Here is a 23,571-nt window from a genome sequence, read left to right as displayed (position 1 = left end):
AAGCGATTTCATTATTTACTTGTGTAGAGAAATCAAAACAAAAACATCAGCTGAGGAGGAAAACCATTCTCGGTTTTCGGTTGGGGTGGCCTCCCCCTGGACTCTTCTCCCGCTACCCCTCTCCCTCACACTGTTTGTTGATCGACATCTGTGTCGTTTCAAATGTTCGCCAGCGCTGCTAAAAGCGGACTTCCAAATGTCTTACACAAGTCGACGTCCTCTTGTAGATTGCAGTATTGTTGTCGTAGTGTTAGAAGACATGCGCATCGGTACGTTTGTGAATGCATCGTACCGTTTCATTCATGACTTCTGGATGCATTTGAATGATGGTTGGAAGGCATTTGGAAAATTTGGTTCCGTTCGTACAGGGTATAACCTTTTTGTGTTTGCGTGTAGGTTAGAATTTCCGGTGTGTACGAGCTAAATTTAATGGTGTGTGCAAGCTATGTTTAGGTCTCCGTCTCCGTCGTGGTGTTTAAAAAAGACAGCGATCGTGAACCTTATGCCTTGTTCTATTCTATTGTTGTAGCAGCATAGTTGGGTTTTTTGGTAAATGCACTTAACGCATTGTAGAGATGGTAAGATGGTTAAGATTGTAAGAATGTACACACTGAGAACACATCCGTAATATGACGTGCGTTAAAAGTGAATTGTCGATTGATAAGAGTGTTTGAAACCGCAACATAACCGATCCTGAACAGTAATTCGTTCCCTTTAGTGTACAATCTGTACGAGTGAGTAAAGGTCAGACAACTATCGGAACATTGAATTGATAGCGTTCTTGTGATGTGATGTAGCTGTATTATTGTCCATCGGATTATATGTTTGGTTTTGTCTCCTCTTCTCCATCGCGACTTGAAACAAACCCAGCACGAAGAGATGATCTTCACTCAATTGGTGTGATTGTGACATGTTTCCGGTATTACTACTAGCATTATGTGTGGATTGTGCCGTGCATTAATTTAAACCAACTCTCCGTGCTCCGTATTTCCAAACGTCTAACGTCTAACGGCTAGTGAAAGACGCCTGTAAACGGGGACAGAACAGTTTTATCGTTAAAAGAAAAAAACAATTGTTGTTCAGCGTGCAAATATGTTTCAGTGCATAATACAGCAACGGAACGGATGGATCCATCAGCCGAGTCCCGAATTTCGGGATGTCTTTCCAGGTAATATGTTGTAAATTTTTTTTAAAAAGTGTCATAATGTTTTAGTGTTCGTTACGCACTATTTAATCTGCAATAGAGTGAGTGCATATTGTTCGACAAACAAAATGTCTAATGTACGGGATGTAATGTGTTGAAATGTTTCCTCTTCGGACGTCGCAAAAGCTAATTTAATTTCATGCTTCTAATGTTCATACGTCCGTATGGTTAAACCATTGGGTGCATATGCAAAAAAAACAGCTTTGTCATTCAAACGATGCGTATGAATAATTAGATGGCTGGACAACTGCTGTGTATGTACGACATGCCCCAAACGGCATACGTTTTGTGGTCTGTCAATGAGCGTGCACAAGTCGGACTCTGTCGTGACGTTGCGAAGCGATCCAAAGCCAATGGAACTGGCATCTGGCACTTACGGTTCGTGTTGATGTGCGTGTCACGAAATCGTGGAATTCAATGAACCCCCCGACGACCACATGGTTGGTGTAGGGAGATTTGTTGCATTACATGAGCATTCCTTTTCTGCTTTATTCTGTGCTGATTGTATTGAAGTTTATGGTAATTTAATTTAATTAATAGTAATTACATTTTTCATAATATTATTCAAAATTGAATATGTTTGGAAACAAAATTTTATTGGTATTATCACATACTTAACAGTATTCTGAAGTAATAGTAAATTGCCTTCTTCTAGCTAACGGCATAATGTGTAATGCGTCCTGTTAAAGTTTACATGCGTGGGTGGAATCTTTATTTCGGTTCAAATCGGTCCAGCTGCAAACAGCTGCAAAACCCATCGCATCGTATGACTATTCCATTCTGAGGAGGGGGGAGAGAGAGAGAGAGGGAACTGGTTCTAAAGAGAATGAAAACAAATTTTGTCAAGAACCCTCGAAACGTTCGGGGTGCGGCAACCATACATTTCCTGGTGCTGCTTTCGGATGTTTGGAATACGGCGAAAGCGATAGATTAAAAAGGGGACTAACATGTCCCCTTTCTGGTGCCCTGTCACGAACCGTATCGGTAATCCACCACGAAGACCTCGGAGACCTCGGTGACTCATCAGCTCAGGAAAAAAAGGGGAAACAGTAGAATAAAACGCGGATGCAATTCGAATTGGTGGTAGTGATTCTAACAAAGGAATTTGTATGCTAGAATTGAAGAAGAAGGCCTCCATGTGACCGTCAATATATTGGTTTGCATCAAATGTGTAACAATATTTCAACAAGGCAATATGCGTAATGCGCCCGTTTGAATTTAAAATAAAGTCTGTTTTTGTGTTTCCATGATAATAGAGTTATTTGAAGCGGTTTATTTTGTCCTACTTTACACTGCGTATTTATTGCTGAAGTACAATTATATTAACATAAATTTCTTTATTTCATTTATAGATATAAGACAACAGCTAAACGAACAGCTCAAATTTCTGGATGTTCGCATGGAAGCACAGATAGCGCTTGTACAAGAACTTCAGGATTTCTTCCGACGACGCGGCGAAGTGGAACTAGACTACAGCAAAAGCTTGGACAAGCTGGCTAAAAGCTTACAGCTTCGGCACAAAGAGCAGCGTCAAAAGTGAGAATATTTTAATGCTTCTTTCAGTTGAGTTTACGGCAAATATGTAATTTTTTCTTCTTCTATTATAGACGCGAGCAATGGCCAATGTTCTCTTCCTACTCGTGCTGGCAGCAGCTGGTCAATCAAACCAAATCACTATCCAGAGACCATGCGGCCATGTCCGAAATTTACTCGACACATCTCGTAGCCCGTTTGCAGACAGTATGGGACGACGTTCAACGTATATACAGAAAGGTATTGGAAGATTTTCCCGTTTAGAAATTCCTACAGGAAGTATTACAGGACTTTCCTTTCTTGAATTCCAGTGTCGTGAAATTGGATTTGAAACGCACGTAGAAATATTACGGATTTTACAAGAACTTCACACAAACATGAAAACATACCACACGCTGCAGACGGAGGCAAAGGAAGCGGAAAAAAAGCTACGACTAGCGGAGAACCAACGGATGAAGCTGCAGCAGAGTGTGCCCAAGGAAAAGCTGGACCGCAGCAAAAAGTATCGCCTGATCGAGAAGGAGGTGCTGAAGCGAAAGAACAAATACACCGACGCAAGACTGAAGGCGCTGAAGGCGAAGAACGAATATCAGCTCTGCCTGGAAGCGTCCAACACGACGATTCACAAATATTTCGTCGAAGATTTGAGTGATTTAATTGATGTAAGTATTATCTTGCCGTGTTTTTGCCGTGTACGTAGCCGAACAAAAGTGTGCCAACGTTTTGTGTGTGTTTCGTAACGATTGCAGTGCATGGATCTTGGTTTTCATTCGGTCGTATCGCGCGCCCTGCTGATGCATGTTTCCGCGGATCAGGGCCGTTGCCGGGCGGTGCTACATAATGCTGAAACACTGTCACACATCGTCAACTCTATGGACAGTCGGGCGGATAAGCAAAAGTTCCTTGAGCAACATAGTGCCGCTTTCATGATTCCGAAGCGTTTGGAGTTTCAGGGCCAGGATGAAGATGTGGAGCCGGAGCTACAGAAGGCACTGCATCAAGAGATGGAATCTCGGCTAATGCAGCTGGAGCAGCGCGTCAACAACTTGCGCATGGAGTCGGAAGAAATTTGGAAAACTCTCGAAACGGCAGAAATTAATCTGCTGGACATACTCAACACGAAGGATTACGATTGCACTAGCGCGTTCGGTGATGGTGCTGTCGCGTTTCAGAAGCCCGAAAATACATCCGTAAAATTACGTTCCGATAAGAACGAAATCGAAGAATTCTACATAACGGTAAGTTAAGACATTGTGAAACTACAAACTTTTAATTGCTAATTGATTCGTTTGGTTGCCTTTAAAACAGAAAATTCGCGAATACATTCTCGCAACATCGCGAATAGCACGGTTGGATTCGAAAGCGGAATATCTGCGCAATGCTTTAGCGAAAGATTCAGCCATCAAAACAGACACTCTGACGAAATCGAACGTACCGAAGCGGAAGCGAATCGGGCGCATGAACAAATCGGGCCGGCCCAAACTTTTCGGTGGTTCACTCGAGGAGTATCTGGAAGTGTCGGGCGAAGAAATTCCACTAATTGTTCGAAGTTGCATAAGAGTTATCAATCTTTATGGTAAGTTCCATCCAACGTTGCAAACGATGCGCACCAAAGCTGGGAGTAGTTGGTTTGATTAATTTTGTTTCATTCCTTTCCTTAGGATTGCATCACCAGGGCATATTCCGAGTTTCAGGATCTCAAGTAGAAATAAGTAACTTTAAAGAAGCGTTTGAACGTGGCGATGATCCACTGGCCGAAATGACCGACGCATCCGACATCAACTCGGTTGCGGGTGTGTTGAAACTCTATTTACGGGAACTGCGCGAACCATTGTTTCCTTTAATTTACTTCGACCATTTTGTACAACTCGCACGTAAGTAGCGCGCTGACGCAGTGAATCGTTGGATGGAATCTTTTTTATTAATAGGAAAGGAATCTTCCTTTTAGAACTCGACTCCAAGCACGATATTGTATCTGGCATACGCAAATTCTTCCAAAGCCTACCCAAATCGGTTGTGGTGGTTATACGGTATCTCTTTGCCTTTTTGAACCAGTAAGTAGCGTGATGAGTGCGTTCCGTCGCATGCAGCAGAAAAGGTTCAGAAAGGAAAAGGTTAAAACTGATTATTTGTACACTTGCAGCCTTTCGGAATATTCGGACGAAAATATGATGGATGCATACAATCTGGCAATATGCTTCGGTCCCACATTAATGCCAGCGCCGGAAGATAAGGACCAAGTGCAGTATCAAAATCAAGTAAATGAGCTGATTAAGAACATCATCGTCCATCATGCCGAACTCTTCCCGAAGGATCTTGGCGGAATGCAGTACGAAAAGTTCATCACTTCCGAAACCTTTGAAGATATGTAAGTATGGTTATGCTATGATACGATTATTAATCTGCTGAAATTATATGCCCTTTACAATTATTGTTGTTGTATGTTGCATTCCAGTGATGTTGGAGACTCTCCCACGGAACAAGTGTCGGAAGATCCGGATTCGGAAGTATATCCATCGGAGGATGAATCGGACACATTCGAAGCGATTGTTCAGTTTGATTTTAATGCAAGATCCGAGAGAGAACTATCGTTACGAAAGGGGGACACTGTGATATTGTATAATCAGGTCTGTACAGTTCGATTTCATAGCAACGTACAAAGGGTTTTTTTTTTATTAAAAAATCACATGCTTTCTATTTGAAACAGGTTTCCAACGATTGGTGGCGAGGTGCAGTGAACGGTAAAACTGGACTCATTCCAGATAAGTACATATCGCTAAAAATCAAGTAAGTATTTACTGCTGATTGGCCACAACATCCAATCAGGCCTGCATATATAAAAAAACTTTCAATTGCTTCTTTTAGGGATGAAGATCGCGATAAAAGTGAACATTTGAAATCTTCCAGTTCAGAAGAATCCGTCCGCAAGCGTCGCCCCAGTGGAAACATTTCGCTCAACAGTCAGCTATCGATTTGTACGCAAAATTCCAACACATTGTCCAACATTACGTGTGGCAGCGATTACACTGCGTCTACCATTAGTGCCGCAACGGCATCCGCCAGTGGACACAGTGCTGTCGGTGGTGCTGGCGTTGGTACATCTAGTGGCAGTGGAGCTGCTGGAACGGTGGCTGGATTAATACAAACATCACTGGCATCACCCGGCCATCCACAGTATCAAACAATTCAGCACGCCTCCCAGGTGGCTTCGGCCGTGCACCACTCGACAGCGTCACAGTCGCAACAGACGCAACAGCAGCCAGCGATTGCTATAGTGACGCATCAACCACCGTTGCCATCCGCCCATCATGTGCCACCGGTGATTGGCGAGAAGCTGGGCAGTGAGCTGAAGGATACCGATTACATCCACTACGATAGTGTGGATCACTTGAAAGCATCACCGTACAGCTACCACGATGAACCACATTCGTTCGAAAACTCGTTCGAGTTCGTCGAAGATATGGCTCTCTTCACATACGAGGTACTGGAGACAACCGTATAATGCTATAAAACATTCTTTCTCTGTATTTCGTTTTGCTATATTTCAAGTTCATTTACCCCATACCCTATGAATGTTTTCGTGCTCCTCGAAACCGTAAAGCCGTCCTTGCTTGTTATCGTTTGTTTGTTTACTGCTTTTTTTGTCATGCGTTGTCATGTCTTTTGTGTTTTCTCAACGTTGTGTGCTCTTCGCCGATCAAAAGCTCTATCCCAATGGAACTAGACAGACATATTAAAAATATCAACAATCGTAGTCTAGCTCTACTTATCCTCATTTTTTCAGCTTTGAGCAAAATTTCCTAAACGTAAAAACAAACAGGAACGATTTGATTTTTTTTTCCAATTGAAGCCCACAAAACAATCGTAGATGGATTGATGTTCCACGTGTTTCAAGATGGTTCTCTAAAATGAAAACTTTTCGTTTATCAGCTTTTGTATGTTCTATGCGCTACGTTGTGAATCTACTACCATGCGAATACAACTGTTTTCTGTGTCGGTAGTGATTGGTACTACTTTCTTTCATTGCGTTAGGTTAAGAGATTACATGACTATAAATCTAGCCAAGGGCAGTCGTCTTTCAAATTGCATGTGAATGTGTCCGTGTTACTTTAGTACGTTTTTAGTTAAAACTTTTGTGTATGTGTTAGTTTACGACGAGAGTTAATATCTCGTTTTGTAGTCGTATTGCGCCGTAGTTGCCTATTTGTACTCATGCAACACTTTTTTTTCCTGTCGCTCTCTTGTTTGCTGTTGGTGTTAGACCTTTACCATCTGTCTTTTTTGCATCAAATTCAGACAGTAGTAGTATACCACGGGACAGGTTAGTTGTACAATAAGCATCGAAACAATTTGAAAAAACAAAAACAACGAGTCGTGTACAAAACAACAAAATGGTGTAAAGTTATTAGTCCCGCGAAACTGTTTTTCATTTCGGAAAACGGATTAGATTTTAAAAATATATTAAATATAGTACACTAACATTAGTTAGGTTTAGCGGACAATGCAGCCTACAGCACAGAAAGCACATTTTGTGTGCTATTATTTTTGTAATGTTTGGTCCAAATTTCTGAACGGATGATGCTGTCGATGGAAAAATATACAAAAGAAAACTTTCCATTCGCCATTATTTGCAATGCAGAGTGACGAAGACTGTGTATTAACAAGCGTGAAAGGCAGCTTATTATCACGGAATCATATTACATATGATGAAACGCACTAGTTACTAAAGCTAATTAAAGAGCAGATAAGAAGAAGAAATCCGGCAGTTAAAGTTAAGAAGCTACGAAGAATAAACATAAGACCATCTTGCGAAGTGTCCACACTCTACAACAGTGAAGTTTGTATCTGATTTTTATCATAATCGTTAGAGAGCAGTGTTTGCGCTTTAGCACAGTGCTGTTGTGGTTCGTTTTGCTACTGTTTTATTTGTTTGAAATCTTTATTGTTTTATACTTACCAACTTCATTGTACGTCAAATATCCGTAAGCGTGTATTGGTTTTGCTGCGTTACGTTACTTTTGTGAATCGTTTTATAGTTTTCATTATGCCACCGAGTAATGTCCACCGTTCCCAGGCTTTTGAATGAGCGAGAGGTGAGCGTATGTTTACATACCTTAAAAACTGTTTACCCATTTAGATCGGTTGTTACTGATATGTTAGCACATTCTGTAGAAATAATGGGATTGCCTTTATCCATTCACCACGCTTACTAACCATTTAGTGTATGGTAAAATTTTAATGAAAAGGGTAGAAAAATAATGTGCCTTTCAATTGGTTTCCACGACGATATGAAACGCTTTGTATAACTTAAGCAAGTACATAAATAATAAGTTAATGTAACAAACATTGATACAGAGTCACGTTTACAGATGACCATGCATGTCAGGGTGAAAGGCGTTAGGCTTAAGTCACACAAGTGCAAAAAAAATAATAATTACAATCTTTATTACCATTTCCTAAATTTGCCCTTTTGTATGGATGAACTGACTGACAGCTTTACAAAAGCATTAATCATTATCAAAGCACAACTGATTAAAGTTATTACATCTTCTGGAAAGGTTCTGAACATTTCGCTTTAAGTAGTATCTTTGTTTGCGCTTTTTGTATGCATTTTAATACAAGCTTCATTAACCCTTCACCAATCCATCCCGCCAAGATTGCTTAATAATTTGTTCTACACAATATAAATTGCTTGTTTTCACCAGCTAATGCTTCACAATACAGTTCAACGTGAATAAAACTCTTTTTTTTGTACTCCCCTTTTGTAGACATCCAAACCATCGGAACCGATCTATGCCGAACCGACCAAAATTACCATGAATCGCGAGAAATCGCCAGCAGCCGATAGTGGTACGAGCAGCAACAGCAACGATGAAGAATCGGACAATGTGGAAATACGGCCACGGCTCGGCGGTATGGGTGAACCACCGGAGCACAGTAAATCGACACTGGGACTAAACCGTCGCAGCGAGTCGACACTAACCACCGGCAAAACGATGGCTTTGGATGGTGAATCTGTGGTGAAAGCAACGGACGACCAGTCCGATCAGTCCAGACCGATGCGGAAGTATCACTCGAAGAGCTTCAGCCTGTCGGAGAACAAACTGTCACTGGCGGCCGGTAGTGGATCGGCCACATTAAATGTGTTTCAGCAAAATCGTGACCTATGGCAAAAGCGTGCCGCACAAAGCTCTTACCAGAATTTGACCACGTCACGCATTCTTAGCCGTAACCGAATTGCACCGGACTTGGTGATGGATCTGCCACCATCCGCGATCAACAAGGAGACGGCACATGCGTCACGAGAATCGCTCGACACGGAACTGGAGGACATGACGTCGGCGGAACGTTTCGCAGCACAGAACCAGTGCACGTTGAAGAAGAATGAACGATTTTCGAACGAATCTCCGGTGTACGAGAATAACACGATGAAGAAAGAGGTTAAGCTGGATGTGAAAGGTGGAACAGCGACGGATAAACCGAAAGCGGAGGTAAAACCACAAGAAATCAGTATTAAATGCGCTACCACACCGATACCGATGGCCGTGGAAGTTCCAACCAAAATTGAAGATTGTACAGCTGCAATAGCAGTAGCAGCACCAGTTGCTGCTAGGGAAGAGGAATCCAAAAGGGTATCGGGCAGTTCAACACCCGTTGTATTGTCTGCATCACCGGCGGGCAGTAGCACACCGAGTACGGTAACTGACGAAGAATCGGACGTCGTCTCGGCTTCGAGTGATGGTGGTCTGTTGATGGCGACAACTTCTGTAACTGGGAAAGAGCTCAGCAAGAGTCCAATTCCCGTACGCAACACGCAGAAATTTGTGTCCCAATTTGCGGACCTACATTTAACCGGTGGGTGTTTGATCAAATCAACTGAAGGTACGTCGGCGGCGAGCGTTTCTTCGATGGCACAGGAACAACAGGCCAAGAGCCTAAGCTCGTTCAAACCACAGGTGAAGGTAAAGCCCCAAATATTGAAAAAACCGCAGGTGCTACCACCGCAAACGCCCGAAATGCAGCGCCGTAATGCGGACTAGAAGTGGCTACTGTTCTCTCGCTCAAACACTTTTAACATGTAAGCGACGAGAACTGAAAAACCCTAAGTGGCACAGACGATCGGCGTATCCGTTTCCTCTATGTCCACGATACACCAAATGACCATACGCGCAATGGCAGACACAGTCTGTCTTGTTTGTCATCTGACTTTAGTACGTTTGACTCGATGAGCACAAGGGGGTATACTATATACATAGGGCAAATGACGAGTCGTAAATTGGTGCAAAGTTTACAATCTTCCTGCACGTTACAATAACCGTAATAGACTTTCGCACAAAACAAACAAAACAAGCAAACAAGCTTAAAAGCGGATATTGATGAAGGCTGACCACGTAAGGGATACGGACCCATGTAAAGTGTGTGTGGATGTGATTGGGTGTGTGAGCAAGTGGTCAGATTTGCGGATTTGAACAGGGGCGCACGTAAGAATGTGGATCGAGGAAAACACCAATATTTCGAATATATACAATGCTAAAAGAAAATGATTTTAATAATTAAGACTGGATGCGGTACAATACACAATACTCGTAAAGAAGGAGCGAAAGAAAGAGTGGTAGGAAAGGACACTGTGGTGCGTATACCGCACCACAACTCTCCATGTAGTAGTGTGATGGTTAGTAGATGGTTAGCAGATACAATAACTGGTCAAAACGAGCTGATCGCGTGATGAACAGGGAATTAAGGAAGAGTACATTATAGCGACACTATAGCGGTATATACCAGTAATGGTGTGGTGCCTTTTTTTATAGCTGCTTTCATTTGCATTATCACTTTTTTTTATTGCGAACAACGAAATTAATGAATTTTACTTCTTCTTTCTGTTTTAAATCAGGAATGGTATTACTTAGCAAGATGGGTTGTGTTTTTCCTTCCCTTCGGGTATTTTAAGTCGGACTGTGTTTTAATGGTACCGGTATTTGGATAATTCGACACCTTTTAGTGGCGCTCTAGGCAAGCTAGTATCCGTGCACCTCGCTCAAGCATGAATTAATGGCAAAGCTTTTCGACCTATTTGAAACAGGATAGCAGAACAAACCATTAAATTGAAGAGATAGTGTGTTTGTGTAGGAGAAGAGAAAGAGAGAGAGAGAGAGAAACCAAGCGTAACGAATACAAAGTACACGAAACGAGATATAACCAGTGTAGTTTATAGCAGTAGCAATCATGATGTTTCGATTTACAAATAACACATAGGAGCTCATAAAGGATTTGGCGCAAAACAAAACACAGAGACAGGGAAATAAAAAAAAAAGCTAGTAATTAGTAAATGTAGGTGAAAAATTAAGTAATAACTGCTGCAAAACCTTAACCGAACGCTATACGACTGATGGTGGTGGTGGTAGTAAAGCACAAAATGCAACGATATGGTGCAGCAGTGTTTTGAATTACAAAACGAAGCTTAATTTCTAAATATTGAGTTGCTTTTGAGTTGGTGTGTGGGTGTGTGTCACGCACGTGTACGCCACACACTCGTAAGTAACGTTTGTTTATTGTTTTGTAAAATGTTCAACCTTTTCTTACACCTTGTCTACGTTACACTCGCCGTATGGAATGTTGTAGCAGTTGTAAGGTACACGTATTATATCCACATACTGGCAAAATGTAACAGTTGCATTACTGTCTCATTGTGTGTAACCATTTTATCATCACCAAGTTACATAACCTACTACAGCAAGGATCCATTTAAAGCTAAATAACTTGTCGCAACACAAAAACAGAAACCGAAGCATAAACAGAAACGGTGTAGAAACGTTATTATACCAGGCTATTATTATTGCAAATACCATTTCTAAGCACACTCAGTAATTACAAACATAGTAAACGAATGGTAAAACAGTAAACGTCAGTAACAGTAACCAAAAAAGAGGAAATCTAAACCATTAATGCTCTAATCTTCCTATCTTCCCTATATGTGTCGTTCGAGTGAAAGGTGAAAACCCCGAAACGGGGGGAATGTAGACAGACATGCAGCAGGAAAAAGTAACAGCAATACCTTACTGGTGAGATACTTCCGTTCCATAGTAGGGGTGTGTGTGTGATCGAGCACGATCGGAATTTCGTTACCATCGAAAAGATGTAATTTGAGGTTAAAACTAGTACACCAACCACTTAGAAGTAAACCGAACAGCGTTTTGTTCTACAGTGGAGGTTTGTTTGATTGGCAACACAACAGCAAAGCATATGAGCCCCGATGGCGTTAATTCAAACCCGATTAGGAAAGAGTGACAAAATGGTTCAAAATCATGCACCACCAAACCGTTTGTGACCAAACCCCACATTGTGAGATCATCGTTGCGTGAAAGGTCATACAACAAATCAGTTCTTTTCCAGCGTTTTAAAAACATTTCCAGTAACTGTTGGCTGCAAAATCATCGCTTAAAAGCGAATGGGGTAATACTTTGTTTGAGCATATGCGTTGGAGGATAAGTGTGGATTGTTGCGCAACGCGAGAAGGAGGGAACCCGGGGGGAACGTGAAGTATAAAACAATATACATACTTCTACAGATTATTATACATACGCCTGATGCATGATGACGACGCATCAAGTATATACAGAATAAATGTGAAACTAATGAAAAACCATAGCCTGAAAAGAGTTGCAAAGAGTTTCATCGTGGTCGTTAATTGAGATAATTGGACTAATTGGAATTGATTAGTGTGTGCGTCATTGTGTGCAAAAGATAGATGTTGTGGTCGTTCCAGGTTTACCTAGCAGATTAATGCTTTACCCTGAAATTTCGAAAGATAAAACTGAAGTAATGTTACCGTACAGTACCAATTATATTTTTCTTCAAGTTGTGCTGACTAGGACAAGGGCACTAATCTATTTCCAGACAGAGTTTAGACCTGGTGACGTCCTGTGATTTGTGACACTTTTGAGCATCACAATCGAGCCTTTCGCGATTGATTCTACTAGAACTTCAAGAATATTTCAATACCTCTTCCACTATACAATTCATTCGAGATACCTCGCGTGTTGACTCTTGGAAATGGCGGCACCTGATGTACGGAAGTTATGCCCTAAGTGGCGTTGATCTCGACATATACTAGGAGCTTTAATTAGCAATGACATGTGTGCTAACCGATGAATCGATGAAAAATCACCGTGCAAATTGGCTTAATAAGAAATCCGCCTGTAAATGCGTCTTTCTACTTTGAATTTTTAACCGATCTGCAAAATCGTTTCTTGTGCAGATAAGGGTCATTGTCAAAGAGAAAATTTCTTGTTAGACATTATGAGGAACGAAGCTCTGCTGTGCATCACAAAAATAAGGTAAGTTCCATGTTCAAAGAAAGTTACCGCTCAATTGTTTGCGTACACATTCATTTATTTGTAAGATTGATTCACATCATACGCGATCGGACCTTCCCGGGGAGGTTTTCTACGTTTAGTGTACATGCTGCGCAGTGATCGCTGTCAGTCATCCGTACGATAGAACTCGACAATATACGGTGCTAGTATGGTGTGCCCAATAGGCAAAATTGTCTGTGCATTTGCTCTGATCAGCATACTTTACCCGGGTAGCGTCTCAGGCAACTCACTGAAGGATGGTTTCTTCCAGCAATTGTTTGATACCTTGTTTAATTCGGAAGAAAACTCAAGGCATACGGATGCGATCGCAAATCGGTCCGATACAACCGACATTCCAGCAGTAAGTGAAACATCGTTGGAAACCGAGGATCAAGATTGGAACTCAACGTACGAACAGTACGGGGCAGATGGAAATAAGACAAATCAGAAGGACAACGATGATGTACTACCCACAACAACACAAGCGTAGTACATTGTAAGATGTTGGGATTTTAAAGGCATCGATCTTAAAACATGTGCAAAATAAAGTAAACTTACACTGAGCAGCATATTCGCGTGAGGATTATTATTTAAAGCAGATAATACGGATATAACAAGTAAAAAAACTGAGATGAGCTCATCATCCATATCAAGTTGATAATTTCTATTGACTCATCATGTCGTGGATAAGGTAGAACAGTGTGTTGATGCTGATTACCGAAATATATTTCGGTATACACTGTACGTGACCAGTTTAGTGTCCTTGCCTTCTATTAGTCAGACGATGATTTCCTCCCCGAAAGTAGCACCCGTTTGCTAATGATCGTGTCAAATAGGTAGCAAACAACACGTCCATTGGGATCCACCGAAAGCTTAAACCGGTGTCGATGTGGTAACATTAATTTCAGTTGCTTTTCGACTGTCGGTGAAGGAAGATCGTAATTTGATAACGGATCTACTACGCAAGACGTGTTAGCAAGCGTGTTAAGCAGAGATGAATCAAAGAAAGCTAACGTCACTCTGGTTGTTGGTAGGCGTGTTGGTCGTCCTGGCAACGACTGTTCCCTCCGTATCGAGTGAAACCGAAACAGGAGGATTTTTCGCTCACCTGTGGGATTCCATTTTTGGTGCAAAGCAACCATCGACCAGTAATTCTACCAGTGTGAAGAACGGAACGGATTCAGTATTCTCCTCTAATGTGACCACCTCTACAGCAAGTTCTACCACACCAGTGTCCACAACGCCGGCAGCTGTTGAAAGTGGCAAGAACGGGACCGCATCTACGTCCTCTTCTACAACATCATCTTTGCTCGTCACCTCAGAGACAACTACTGAAAGTGTCTCACTGATGGGTAAGGTGGAATTGAGTGAATCTGTGTCTACCAGCACCTTTAAACCTCAATCCGCTGACGCAACAGTATCAACAACAACGGAGAGTAATGGCGTTACGACCGGAGCGTCTACTAGCGTGCCGGTGGTGAACACTACGACAGAAGAAAACAAAAGCACTATTACAACGCCATCTGTTGGAAGTAACGCAACTGAAGAAACAACGTCAATTACTACCAGCACGGCCACATCTACGTCAACGCAGTCCAGCGTGAAAAAATCGTAAAAAATATCAGAAAATACATGTTTGCGATAGAATTTGCTGTAATTTAGCATTTGAAGGACTTGGTTGAGCTTGAATTTGTACATAGCTATAAGAAAAGTATAATAAATCAAGTGACGCACACTGAGATACTGAAACTGTGGTTACTACTAGTTACTTTCATTACTTTCATGTTTTCTAGCTTGAATGTTGTTATCCTCCAAATAGGTACAGTAAATATTTCAAGAAGATTCTAATGCGTCGTGCGATTCACATATAATAATCACCTGATTATTGTATTCAATATCATCATACTTAATGTAATGTTAAAATTGTTTTTTTTAGAAATCATTTGGTGTGGTGTAAATAGGTCAAACCAATTCCGATGACAATTCTGTTTTCCGTAACATATATTAATAATCATTATTTATTATATTGATAAAAGGTAATGTATAAATTAATTGACCACATAACATACTATACAAATCAAAACATTTGGAGAAAATAGATTTCTACACCACTTGCTGAATTAATCGAAATCTGCTTCCAAATCGGATTTGAATTTTTACAGCTTTTTGCACTGTGTGCGAAATTGTACAATATAGTAATAAAATAATGTAATCCCAAAACACAACTAATCATAAAAAAGTAAGTAAGAATAAATAATTTAAACCAAATTAAACGCTCAAACATATCGTTAGTGGTGAACTTGCAGCACGTGTCGAAGTAATCAGAGTGAGAAGTGAACACAAATATCTCGCTAGTGAGAGTCCTGCACTGAGAATCAGCGTGTGAAATTAAATGGCCAAATCTCACTATCACCGAAAGCTCCTCCGAAAGGTTTTTGGATTTAAATCAACAAGAGAGCATCCAACGGTGCAGGTTGTATCAACTGTACCATCGATCACTAATACTATACTGATCACCTCGAGCCAGGATCGATGCGAGAAAAGAACAACTATACGATGTTCTAGCATAAAGGCTAGAGGAGAGCAATTAGAGCTACCTCCTCCGTTGGATGCTCTCTTGTTGTTTTAAATCCAAAAACCGATCATTTTCTGCGACAAAATCTTCATAAACTGGCCAGCGAAACAACAAGAGAGCATCCATTGAAGGAAGTAACATTTACTGCTTTCCTCTAGCCTTCATTCTAGAACACCATATTGTTGTTCTTTTCACGCATGTTATCATTGATCCTGCTTCGAGATGAATTAGTATTAGTGATCGATGATTTCTTTACACCAAGAGAGCATCCACGGAAGGAGGTAACAGTCATTTCGCTGGTGTAGGCGTCATTCTAACACATCGTAGAGTTGTTTCTTTCTCGCACGTTATCATTGAGCGCGGCTCGAGATGATCTAGTATTGGCGATCGATAGTGTGAGTTTATCGTATGGAGGGGAAATATTTCAGCATCTGTTTCAATCCATTCGCTCATTCAATTTGATATGCGGAAAAGAGATGCCTATATAATGCACTAAGCTGGGGAAGTGGCAGTTGATACTACCTCCTTTGTTGGATGCTCTTTTGTTGTTTTGAATCCAAAAATTGTTCATTTTCTGCGACAAAATCTTCAGAAAGTGGCCAGCGAAACACCTCTTCCGTTTGATGCCCTCTTGGTGTTGAAAAATCGATTTTGGTTCGTTTTCGCCGGTCGCTTTTTTCGGCAAGATAAAAATCGGAGTTAGCAAAACAGTGGAAAAACAATTGTTCTTACAGTTTATATAAATTTTGAAGATTTAAACTTTTATTTTGTTTCAAAATAGCATCAAGAATTATGGAACTGCTGCTTGCGCTTTAATTGAAAGGAATAAATAACATCATTTCAATTAAACAACTATTGCTATCATTTGTGTGTATAAACATTCTCCTAAACATTATTCGAAGCTTATTGTCATTAAATTTCGATTTTAGATGAAGTTTCCGCTCTTCAACGGTTATTGTCATCGAGTTATTTTTGTACCAACCACATCACGTATCATTTGAGCATTGGAATTATTCTCATCCTATCAGCTACCGCTTAGCTTGGTCAGGTTTAGTTGCGCTTTTTGGCCGGACTCGGTGGAGGTTTGGCCGCACCCGACGGGAAGATAATGAACAGCGAAAGCTGAACTGCACTCAGTGCGAGCGCCATCAGATTTTGTACCTTGAATGAGTTTTAGCGTTTAAGAGGCAGGGTCGGGAGAAACACCGTGTGGGTGTGTGTGCCGGTATACATACCACTAGGAAATTGCTGCGCAGAATAATGCCGTACAGTAGCCAGCAGAAGGAAACAATCGCACCGAGAAAGATGATCGGGAATGGAAGACCTTCGGTGCTTTTTTTCTTCAGAATGTCACTCTGTGAGAAGGGGGATTTGATTAGTTTGCTGTTTCTGTTGAAAACAAAGCCATCCAAATCAATCTTACCAAACCGAGCAGCGGCATACCGACCAAAGTCCACAGCAATCCAGTCAAAATCATACCGAACCGGAACTCGACCAGCTTCGGATCTTCGTATTGTACGTATGAAAGCACGCCAACGGTAAACGCACCGGCCAACCCTATTTGTCCCCAAACGGCCGTCTTGTGTGGCCCGTCCGTGTACAGATAGAACCCACACACGTACAGCAAGTTTAATGCCAGCCCGATAAAGTTCACCCGGATCATACCGTCGTCCCGCAGCATCTGACCAAATTGTATGTTTAGCAAACAGAAAACGGTGCAGCCAAGGAAAGGCAACACGGAAAAGCCCTTCGTGTTGCCTTGGCGTCGAATTTCGTTCAAGGCCAACACTCCACTGAAGAACTGTATCACCGTTACGATGGCCGCCGTCAATCCGACCGTATCCTTGTACGGTTGCAGTGCAACGGCAATCGAATCCATCTCGACACAAACAGATCAAAGCGAACGATCGTATTCGAACTGTCTTACATAACAAGCTTTTGTGCGAGTTTTGTGAATGATTAACAACGCGGAAGATTACGCTGTTCTTACTTTCTTTTCTTTTCCAAATCAAACTTTTTGCTGGTTGTCTGATAAGCGAGCAAGATTATCTCCAGCTTACTTCCTCGGCAAGACGCGTTCCGGGTGCTTTGGAAGGACAACTATCGCTCCTCAGTGAAGTATTGGCCTCGAACATTTGTCGACTTGAACTTCTTCGATACGGCGGACTAGAAGGGGCAAGAACAAGTTGTAGCGGGACGACGGCTATGCTAATCGGCTAACAGCACTTGAAATTGATCCGGGTTCCTTAGATCGGGCTCGAAAGAGTATCAGTTTATAATCCCTTCTGCTATGGGATCTTATTTGTTTATATTTGGCATTGACAGTATGACATTTCTCTGCTGCTCAACGTCAAACGAAAAGGCACAATACGCAAGCATTGAAAAGGCTTTTTACGGCGTTTTGAAATTTCGTTGAATTAAATAGGAAAAATGCTTGTAACAAACATAAAAGCATTTTACTTATAACATTAATAAATATTAGTTACTTTAAGCATGTTTTCTATACAACGTTAAAACAATTCAGTAAACGACAGCAAATTCGGATCGTAGTTAATGTTACCTCTTTTGTTGGATGCTCTCTTGGTGTTGAAAAATCATCGATCACCAATACTAAATCATCTTGAGCAACGGGCAATGATAATATGCGCGAAAGGAACAACTATACGATGTTGTAGAATGAACGCTAGAGGAGAGCAGTGAATGTTACTTCCTTCAATGGATGCTCTCTTGTTGTTTCGCTGGCCACAGAAAATGAACAATTTTTGGATTCAAAACAACAAGAGAGCATCCAACTGAAGAGGTTGTATCAACTGCTACTTCTCCAGTTAAGTGCGTAATATAGGCATCTCTTTTCCGCATGTGGAATTGAATGAGCGAATGGATTGAAACAGATGATGGACTATTTCCCCTCCATACGATAAACTCACACTATCGATCGCCAATACTAGATCGTCTCGAGCCGCGGTCGATGATAACGTGCGAGAAAGGAACAACTATACGATGTTCTAGAATGACGCCTACACCAGCGAAATGAATATTACCTCCTTCCGTGGATGCTATCTTGGTGTAAAGAAATCATCGATCACTAATACTAATTCATCACGAGTCAGGATCAATGATAACATGCGAGAAAAGAACAACTATATGATATTCTGCAACGAAGGCTAGAGGAGAGCAGTAAATATTACCTTCTTCAATGGATGCTCTCTTGATGTTAAAGAATCGTTTTTGGGAGAATTTGTCGCAGAAAACGACCACAGTTTTCGCATTTAAAACAAGAGAGCATCCAACTGAGGAGGCAAGTTCTTCCTGAAAATATTTCATGAAAGATTTCCTTTAACACTAGAACTACCAAGCGTTTTAAGCGTTTTTCGTTTGTGGTTAATTTTTAAACAATTTCGAAGAGTTGGAGTATATTTTATTGTTTATTGCAGATCGTACTATAGAATATATATGTGAAACTCATGTTTGAACTACCTTAGAATTGTTTAACCCTAAAAAATTATGTGATGAAAATGAAGCGTTCCAGTCAAAATGACTGGTCCGGTAGTTCTAGTGTTAAATATATGAAATCAAAACGACCAGTTTTAGCATGTTAAGGGATTTAGGATGTCGATCATTCTTTCTCATAGCCCGCTAAAAGAATAGTGCAACAGGTAAAAAAAATTACAGTTCACGTACATTTTACTTTATTGTAACTTAGCGCACCATTTTCTACCCCCCGCTTTTCACGCTTCTTCAAAACCATACTCCTTCCTGGTCGCGTGTTTTTTTCCCCCTCTGGCTGGTAAAGTTCCAGCAGCCCCCGGATACAGTTGAAGGTGGTTAGGTATAAGCCTCCTAAATCCTATCACCATGTGTGTGTGTGTTTTTTTATGCAGTAACCGTTCGCTTGCCTTCCTTTTCTCGCAGCCTTCACACGCAACGCTTGTTCCAGTTTGTTTTGCTTGCTATAATAGTTTTCCTTTTTACATTCCTGCCTTGTGTATACAAAATTTGATACGATAAAAATAGTCTGTTTCTTATTGATCCGTTCCCCCGCGGGTTCCTTTACTTGCGTTCCCAGCTTTTTTCGTTTTGCCTTCACTCTGCTGCTGCTGAAGGATCCGTCGGGAACCACATTCGTCTTTCCTAAATTATGCCTAATAATATGTATGCATGTATGTTACTACTTATGAATTTCCACCTTTCGTTTCCCAGCTCCTTTTCCGTGAGACTGCTATTCCGCCTTCTCTTTTACTAGCACGCGTTCACTCCTATTGTGTAGTAGGTCCTAGTAGTAGCAGCAGTACTACTACTTCATCTGATCTCCCATTTTGTATTTTGCACTGCCGTTTTTTTTTGGTGCACCCTTGGGTAGAGTAAACGAGGCCGAAACCCATCCTTTTGCTTCTTGCATCGTAGGCTTGTGTGTTACTACTTTTCAACATGTTTTTTTTATGTTCACTAAATGTTTTGCGCACCTTTGTCCATTGACTTCTCGCTACACAACAATTCCATGCATCTTCCTATCATTTTCTCTGTCGTGGTGGGAGAATTTATTGCAGCAAACTTAGTTTCTGATTTGTTTCACTTTCACGCTAAGATTCCAGACGGGCCTCACTTGCATTAGCGTTGTATGCGCATTTGCAAACAGGACGAAACCGACGTGCCAGTAGCGTGTTCTGCCTACCCAAGTGAACCCGGAACGCAGCGTTAGAAGTGTGTTAGTATAGTGCAAAGAATGAAGTAGAAGGAGAGCTTCCTGGTACCACACACGCCATAACGTGAAATGGCACATATTTTCATTACATAAACAAAATGTCTACAAAGATTACATTATTAAGCAGGCGCGACTCTAGACGGTTGCGCAAACACACGAAGAAGAAGCAAAACCGGGCGTTTCTTAAACGATTCCCCCTATTTAAACAAACGAAATAAGTAAAGGGAAAGCCAAACAAACTCTCCGCAAAAACAAAATATATCCTTCATCCCTGTGTTTATCCCGTTTTTTGGCTCTCTTAAAGTTGCTTTTCCCAATTGTTCCCCTTCGTTCGTGTACCTTCTTCTTCTTCTTCTTCATGCATTTCCACTACTTCGTCTCCGATCTTCCAGCCACGGATGTATAGTTCCCGTGTTTGTGTGTAATATTTTTTTTTAATTTTATGTGGCCTTTATCTGCACCCCCCACAAAATCCTTCCCGACAGAAGAGCGAGAGCTGGCCATTTTCAACTATCAATTGATTCGGGGTTTCTGTCCCACATGCCGGGACAATGTATATGTGTTTCTAGTGGTTTGGTGTGTAAGAAAGAGAATTGGTATGTTTGTTTTGCTTTGTTTGCGTGTTTCTTGTTTCCTTCTAATGAAATGTTACATTTTCTACCCAGCCTTTTCTGGTGTACTTGCAGTCTCTCTCTAGATTCCCTATTCGTGTGTGTTTTTCTTTTGTTTTCGTAAAATATCATGTAAAAATTTGAGAACCTTTCTGCTTTGCAATTTCAGTGCCATGTTTCTAACACCTTTTCATTTTTTGCTCTCTTTTCGCTCTGGCGATCAAATTTTTCCACACGCTTTCTTATCATAGATCCTCTTTGCGAGAAGAATTGGTGCTTCTCGAAATAGAAGAAACAGAAAATATTTATATGTATACACACTATACCACATTTGCCATTGAGGTTGAAAATTGGAGGTTTCGATAGGGGGGGTTTTTTAATAGTTGGTTGTAAGTGTAATTCAGTGTCATTCTGTCCTCTGCGTTTTGTTTCGTTTTCCATCAGTTTTGTTTGTTTACTATTGCCGCTTCGTTCTTCTACTACATGTCACGCCATCCACATATACACAGTGTGTGTGTGTTTGTGTGTTTTGTTAGTTTTACTAATTAATTATTATCTGTTACATGTAATATTTTATTCCACTTCATCCAACCCTTATCGCGACTTCCTTCCTTTTCTGCCTGTACGCGGCATTTAGTGCTCCCGCAGTGGCATCCATGTAGGATGCATACGATTTAGCTTACACACATACATACATACACACAAAACTAGAGCATTTACAGTTCCCTTCCCACACACACACACACACATACGTAATCTATTATTTTCCTTCGTATCTCGAACATTTTCCCTGGGATTTCTGATCCGCAACATGACCAACATGCTGCTACATGCTTTATGCTGCACTATATCCCTCTCTCTCTCTCTCGCGCTCTCCTTCCCTAGTTTTAGTACACCATCTCTACAAACTCAGTCATTCATTATTGCCATGCAGCTGCAGTAGCAGTTCCGTTCATTACTTTCCCATCCTTAACCATGCTGATGTATTGCAGCATTCTCCAAACAGAGACTGCACCCATATTAAAATGTTCCAAAAATTTACTAACCAAAAATTAAAAAAAAAAAACAAAAGAACAAACTACCTAGCAGAGCGGGAACCTACAGGAAGCGAAACAGTTCACTCGGAACACAGAACAAACTTCGATCGATCGTTTGCACGCAGAATTTCTACAGATCATAGAGTGGTGTGCACTCTTCCACTACATTCCCGGTGCGAAAAAGGATCGGAAGTATTCGCACTGCACAAGAAGCTACATTTTCTCACAGACAGCACCAGCTGCGAGGGCGGGAGGAGTTTTTTTTTCTCTCGAGTGAAACAGCCTAACTTTTACGCACCATCACTCTTACCTAAACAACCCTCCTCGCTTAAGCCGCTTTCTGATTAGTTGGTTTTGCATGTGAGTTGCCTTTCCGGCGCTTTTCCTACAGCTTCCCTCTCTTTCTCTCTCCCTCTCCCTCTTTCTCTCTTTCTCTCTCTCTCTTCGGTTGCGTGGGTGTGTGTGTGCTGATGTTTCCTTTTGCTTTCTTTCTTTTTATTAATTATTATTATTATTAATTAGGTTAAAAATTAGACTTAATGCCAGTTCTATAATAATGTACAACAACAGTAACTTTTCTTCTGACGCTTTTCGGAGGTCATATTCATCTCTCGGACAACGGTGGCGAAGACTTCGTTCACGTTGATGCGATCTTTCGCGGATGCTTCGATGAACGGACAATCCCACTGCTCCGCAAGGGCATTACCTACGGTGAGAAAAACAAAAAAAAAATGCATTAGTGAATGTGTTAAAGCAATGTAAACAAAGCGATTAAGTATTTGTAGCGTATCTCCAGTATGTCCTGTCACATGATGATTAAAAATCATAAAATTTGCTTAAACATATTTTTTTTAAATCCCAATAAAACCTACCCCTCTAAGAATACAGTACGCGAGGAAATCACAAAAAGTTCATAGTAACTTTGTGGAAAAAATCCCATTACTTAACAAAAAGAAAACAGAAAAGTAAACCGGTGTAAAGTAACGTCACTATTCTTATACTGTATTACACCATGAACTAACTAGTAATAAGACACTTAGACTTACACTAAGTAACTAAGGTAGTAGTTCGGATTGAAACAGAACAGATAGTTCATTCGTTCCGTAAGTTTCTTCTCGTTCGTTTCGTTCGTTTCGTTCCTTTTTATGCCTTGTTTTTGTTTCTTTTTCGTTTATTTTCGTTCCTTTTCTTTAGTTTTCGTTCATTTTCATTCCTTTTTCTTTCCTTACGTTTCTTTAATTCCTTTTTTGTTGTTTTTCTAACCTTATTTGATGTTTTTATTCACTTCGTTTAAAACATATCTAAATAGCTTCAAATTTATGAAATGCGTTTAGAGAACCAAATGAAAAGCACCAATCACAACTAATGATGCATTTAAACCATTTCGCTGTCTGTAATGTTGAAAAGCTTACTACAGAACACAAAAGTATTACATTGGTACAAAGAATTATTTATAGCTCAATACACATCATCCCACTCATCACGCAAAGACCATTATAATTGAAACAAACATACCCGGGGGTATGGATATACAGCTTCACCACTTCCGGATCGGGG

At 40.9% G+C, this 23,571-nt stretch overlaps 3 protein-coding genes across 19 annotated transcripts in view; 1 reads left to right on the top strand and 2 right to left on the bottom strand.

The window, feature by feature from the left end:
- The window catches only part of LOC125770414 (SLIT-ROBO Rho GTPase-activating protein 1-like), a 30,355-nt gene extending 17,973 nt beyond the window's left edge, over nucleotides 1-12,382 (top strand). For 6 of the 11 annotated variants that reach the window (XM_049439943.1, XM_049439945.1, XM_049439948.1 and 3 more), the window contains exons 3-14: nucleotides 2,557-2,740; nucleotides 2,812-2,977; nucleotides 3,049-3,399; nucleotides 3,487-3,975; nucleotides 4,046-4,313; nucleotides 4,399-4,611; nucleotides 4,686-4,791; nucleotides 4,881-5,105; nucleotides 5,193-5,364; nucleotides 5,445-5,524; nucleotides 5,603-6,218; nucleotides 8,506-12,382. In XM_049439943.1, the coding sequence (XP_049295900.1) occupies nucleotides 2,557-2,740; nucleotides 2,812-2,977; nucleotides 3,049-3,399; nucleotides 3,487-3,975; nucleotides 4,046-4,313; nucleotides 4,399-4,611; nucleotides 4,686-4,791; nucleotides 4,881-5,105; nucleotides 5,193-5,364; nucleotides 5,445-5,524; nucleotides 5,603-6,218; nucleotides 8,506-9,777 (4,142 nt within the window). In that variant the 3' untranslated portion in view covers nucleotides 9,778-12,382. Of the gene's footprint in view, nucleotides 1-107; nucleotides 1,169-2,556; nucleotides 2,741-2,811; nucleotides 2,978-3,048; nucleotides 3,400-3,486; nucleotides 3,976-4,045; nucleotides 4,314-4,398; nucleotides 4,612-4,685; nucleotides 4,792-4,880; nucleotides 5,106-5,192; nucleotides 5,365-5,444; nucleotides 5,525-5,602; nucleotides 6,219-8,505 lie in introns of those variants that run through there. The other 5 variants (XM_049439951.1, XM_049439953.1, XM_049439950.1 and 2 more) reach the window with 3 other exon arrangements.
- A 4,004-nt stretch (nucleotides 12,383-16,386) lies between these two features.
- Nucleotides 16,387-17,992, bottom strand: LOC125770502 (sugar transporter SWEET1-like). The gene is made up of 3 exons (XM_049440200.1): nucleotides 17,088-17,992; nucleotides 16,900-17,019; nucleotides 16,387-16,825 (listed from the first exon to the last, which is right to left on the bottom strand). Exons 1-3 carry the CDS (start codon nucleotides 17,541-17,543, stop codon nucleotides 16,715-16,717), a joined length of 687 nt encoding a protein of 228 aa, XP_049296157.1. The 5' UTR covers nucleotides 17,544-17,992; the 3' UTR covers nucleotides 16,387-16,714.
- Nucleotides 17,993-19,330: 1,338 nt separating this feature from the next.
- LOC125770518 (ras-related protein Rap-2a) overlaps nucleotides 19,331-23,571 on the bottom strand; it is a 117,449-nt gene continuing 113,208 nt past the window's right edge. For all 7 annotated transcript variants that reach the window (XM_049440219.1, XM_049440222.1, XM_049440218.1 and 4 more), the window contains one exon: nucleotides 19,331-22,720. In XM_049440219.1, the coding sequence (XP_049296176.1) occupies nucleotides 22,563-22,720 (158 nt within the window). In that variant the 3' untranslated portion in view covers nucleotides 19,331-22,562. The remainder of the gene's footprint in view (nucleotides 22,721-23,571) is intronic.

The sequence above is a fragment of the Anopheles funestus genome, chromosome 3RL (genome assembly GCF_943734845.2).
Source record: "Anopheles funestus chromosome 3RL, idAnoFuneDA-416_04, whole genome shotgun sequence".
Classification (NCBI taxonomy): Eukaryota; Metazoa; Arthropoda; class Insecta; order Diptera; family Culicidae; genus Anopheles; species Anopheles funestus.
Note: the sequence above shows the minus strand (reverse complement) of the source record. Positions and strands in the feature narration are given on the sequence as shown.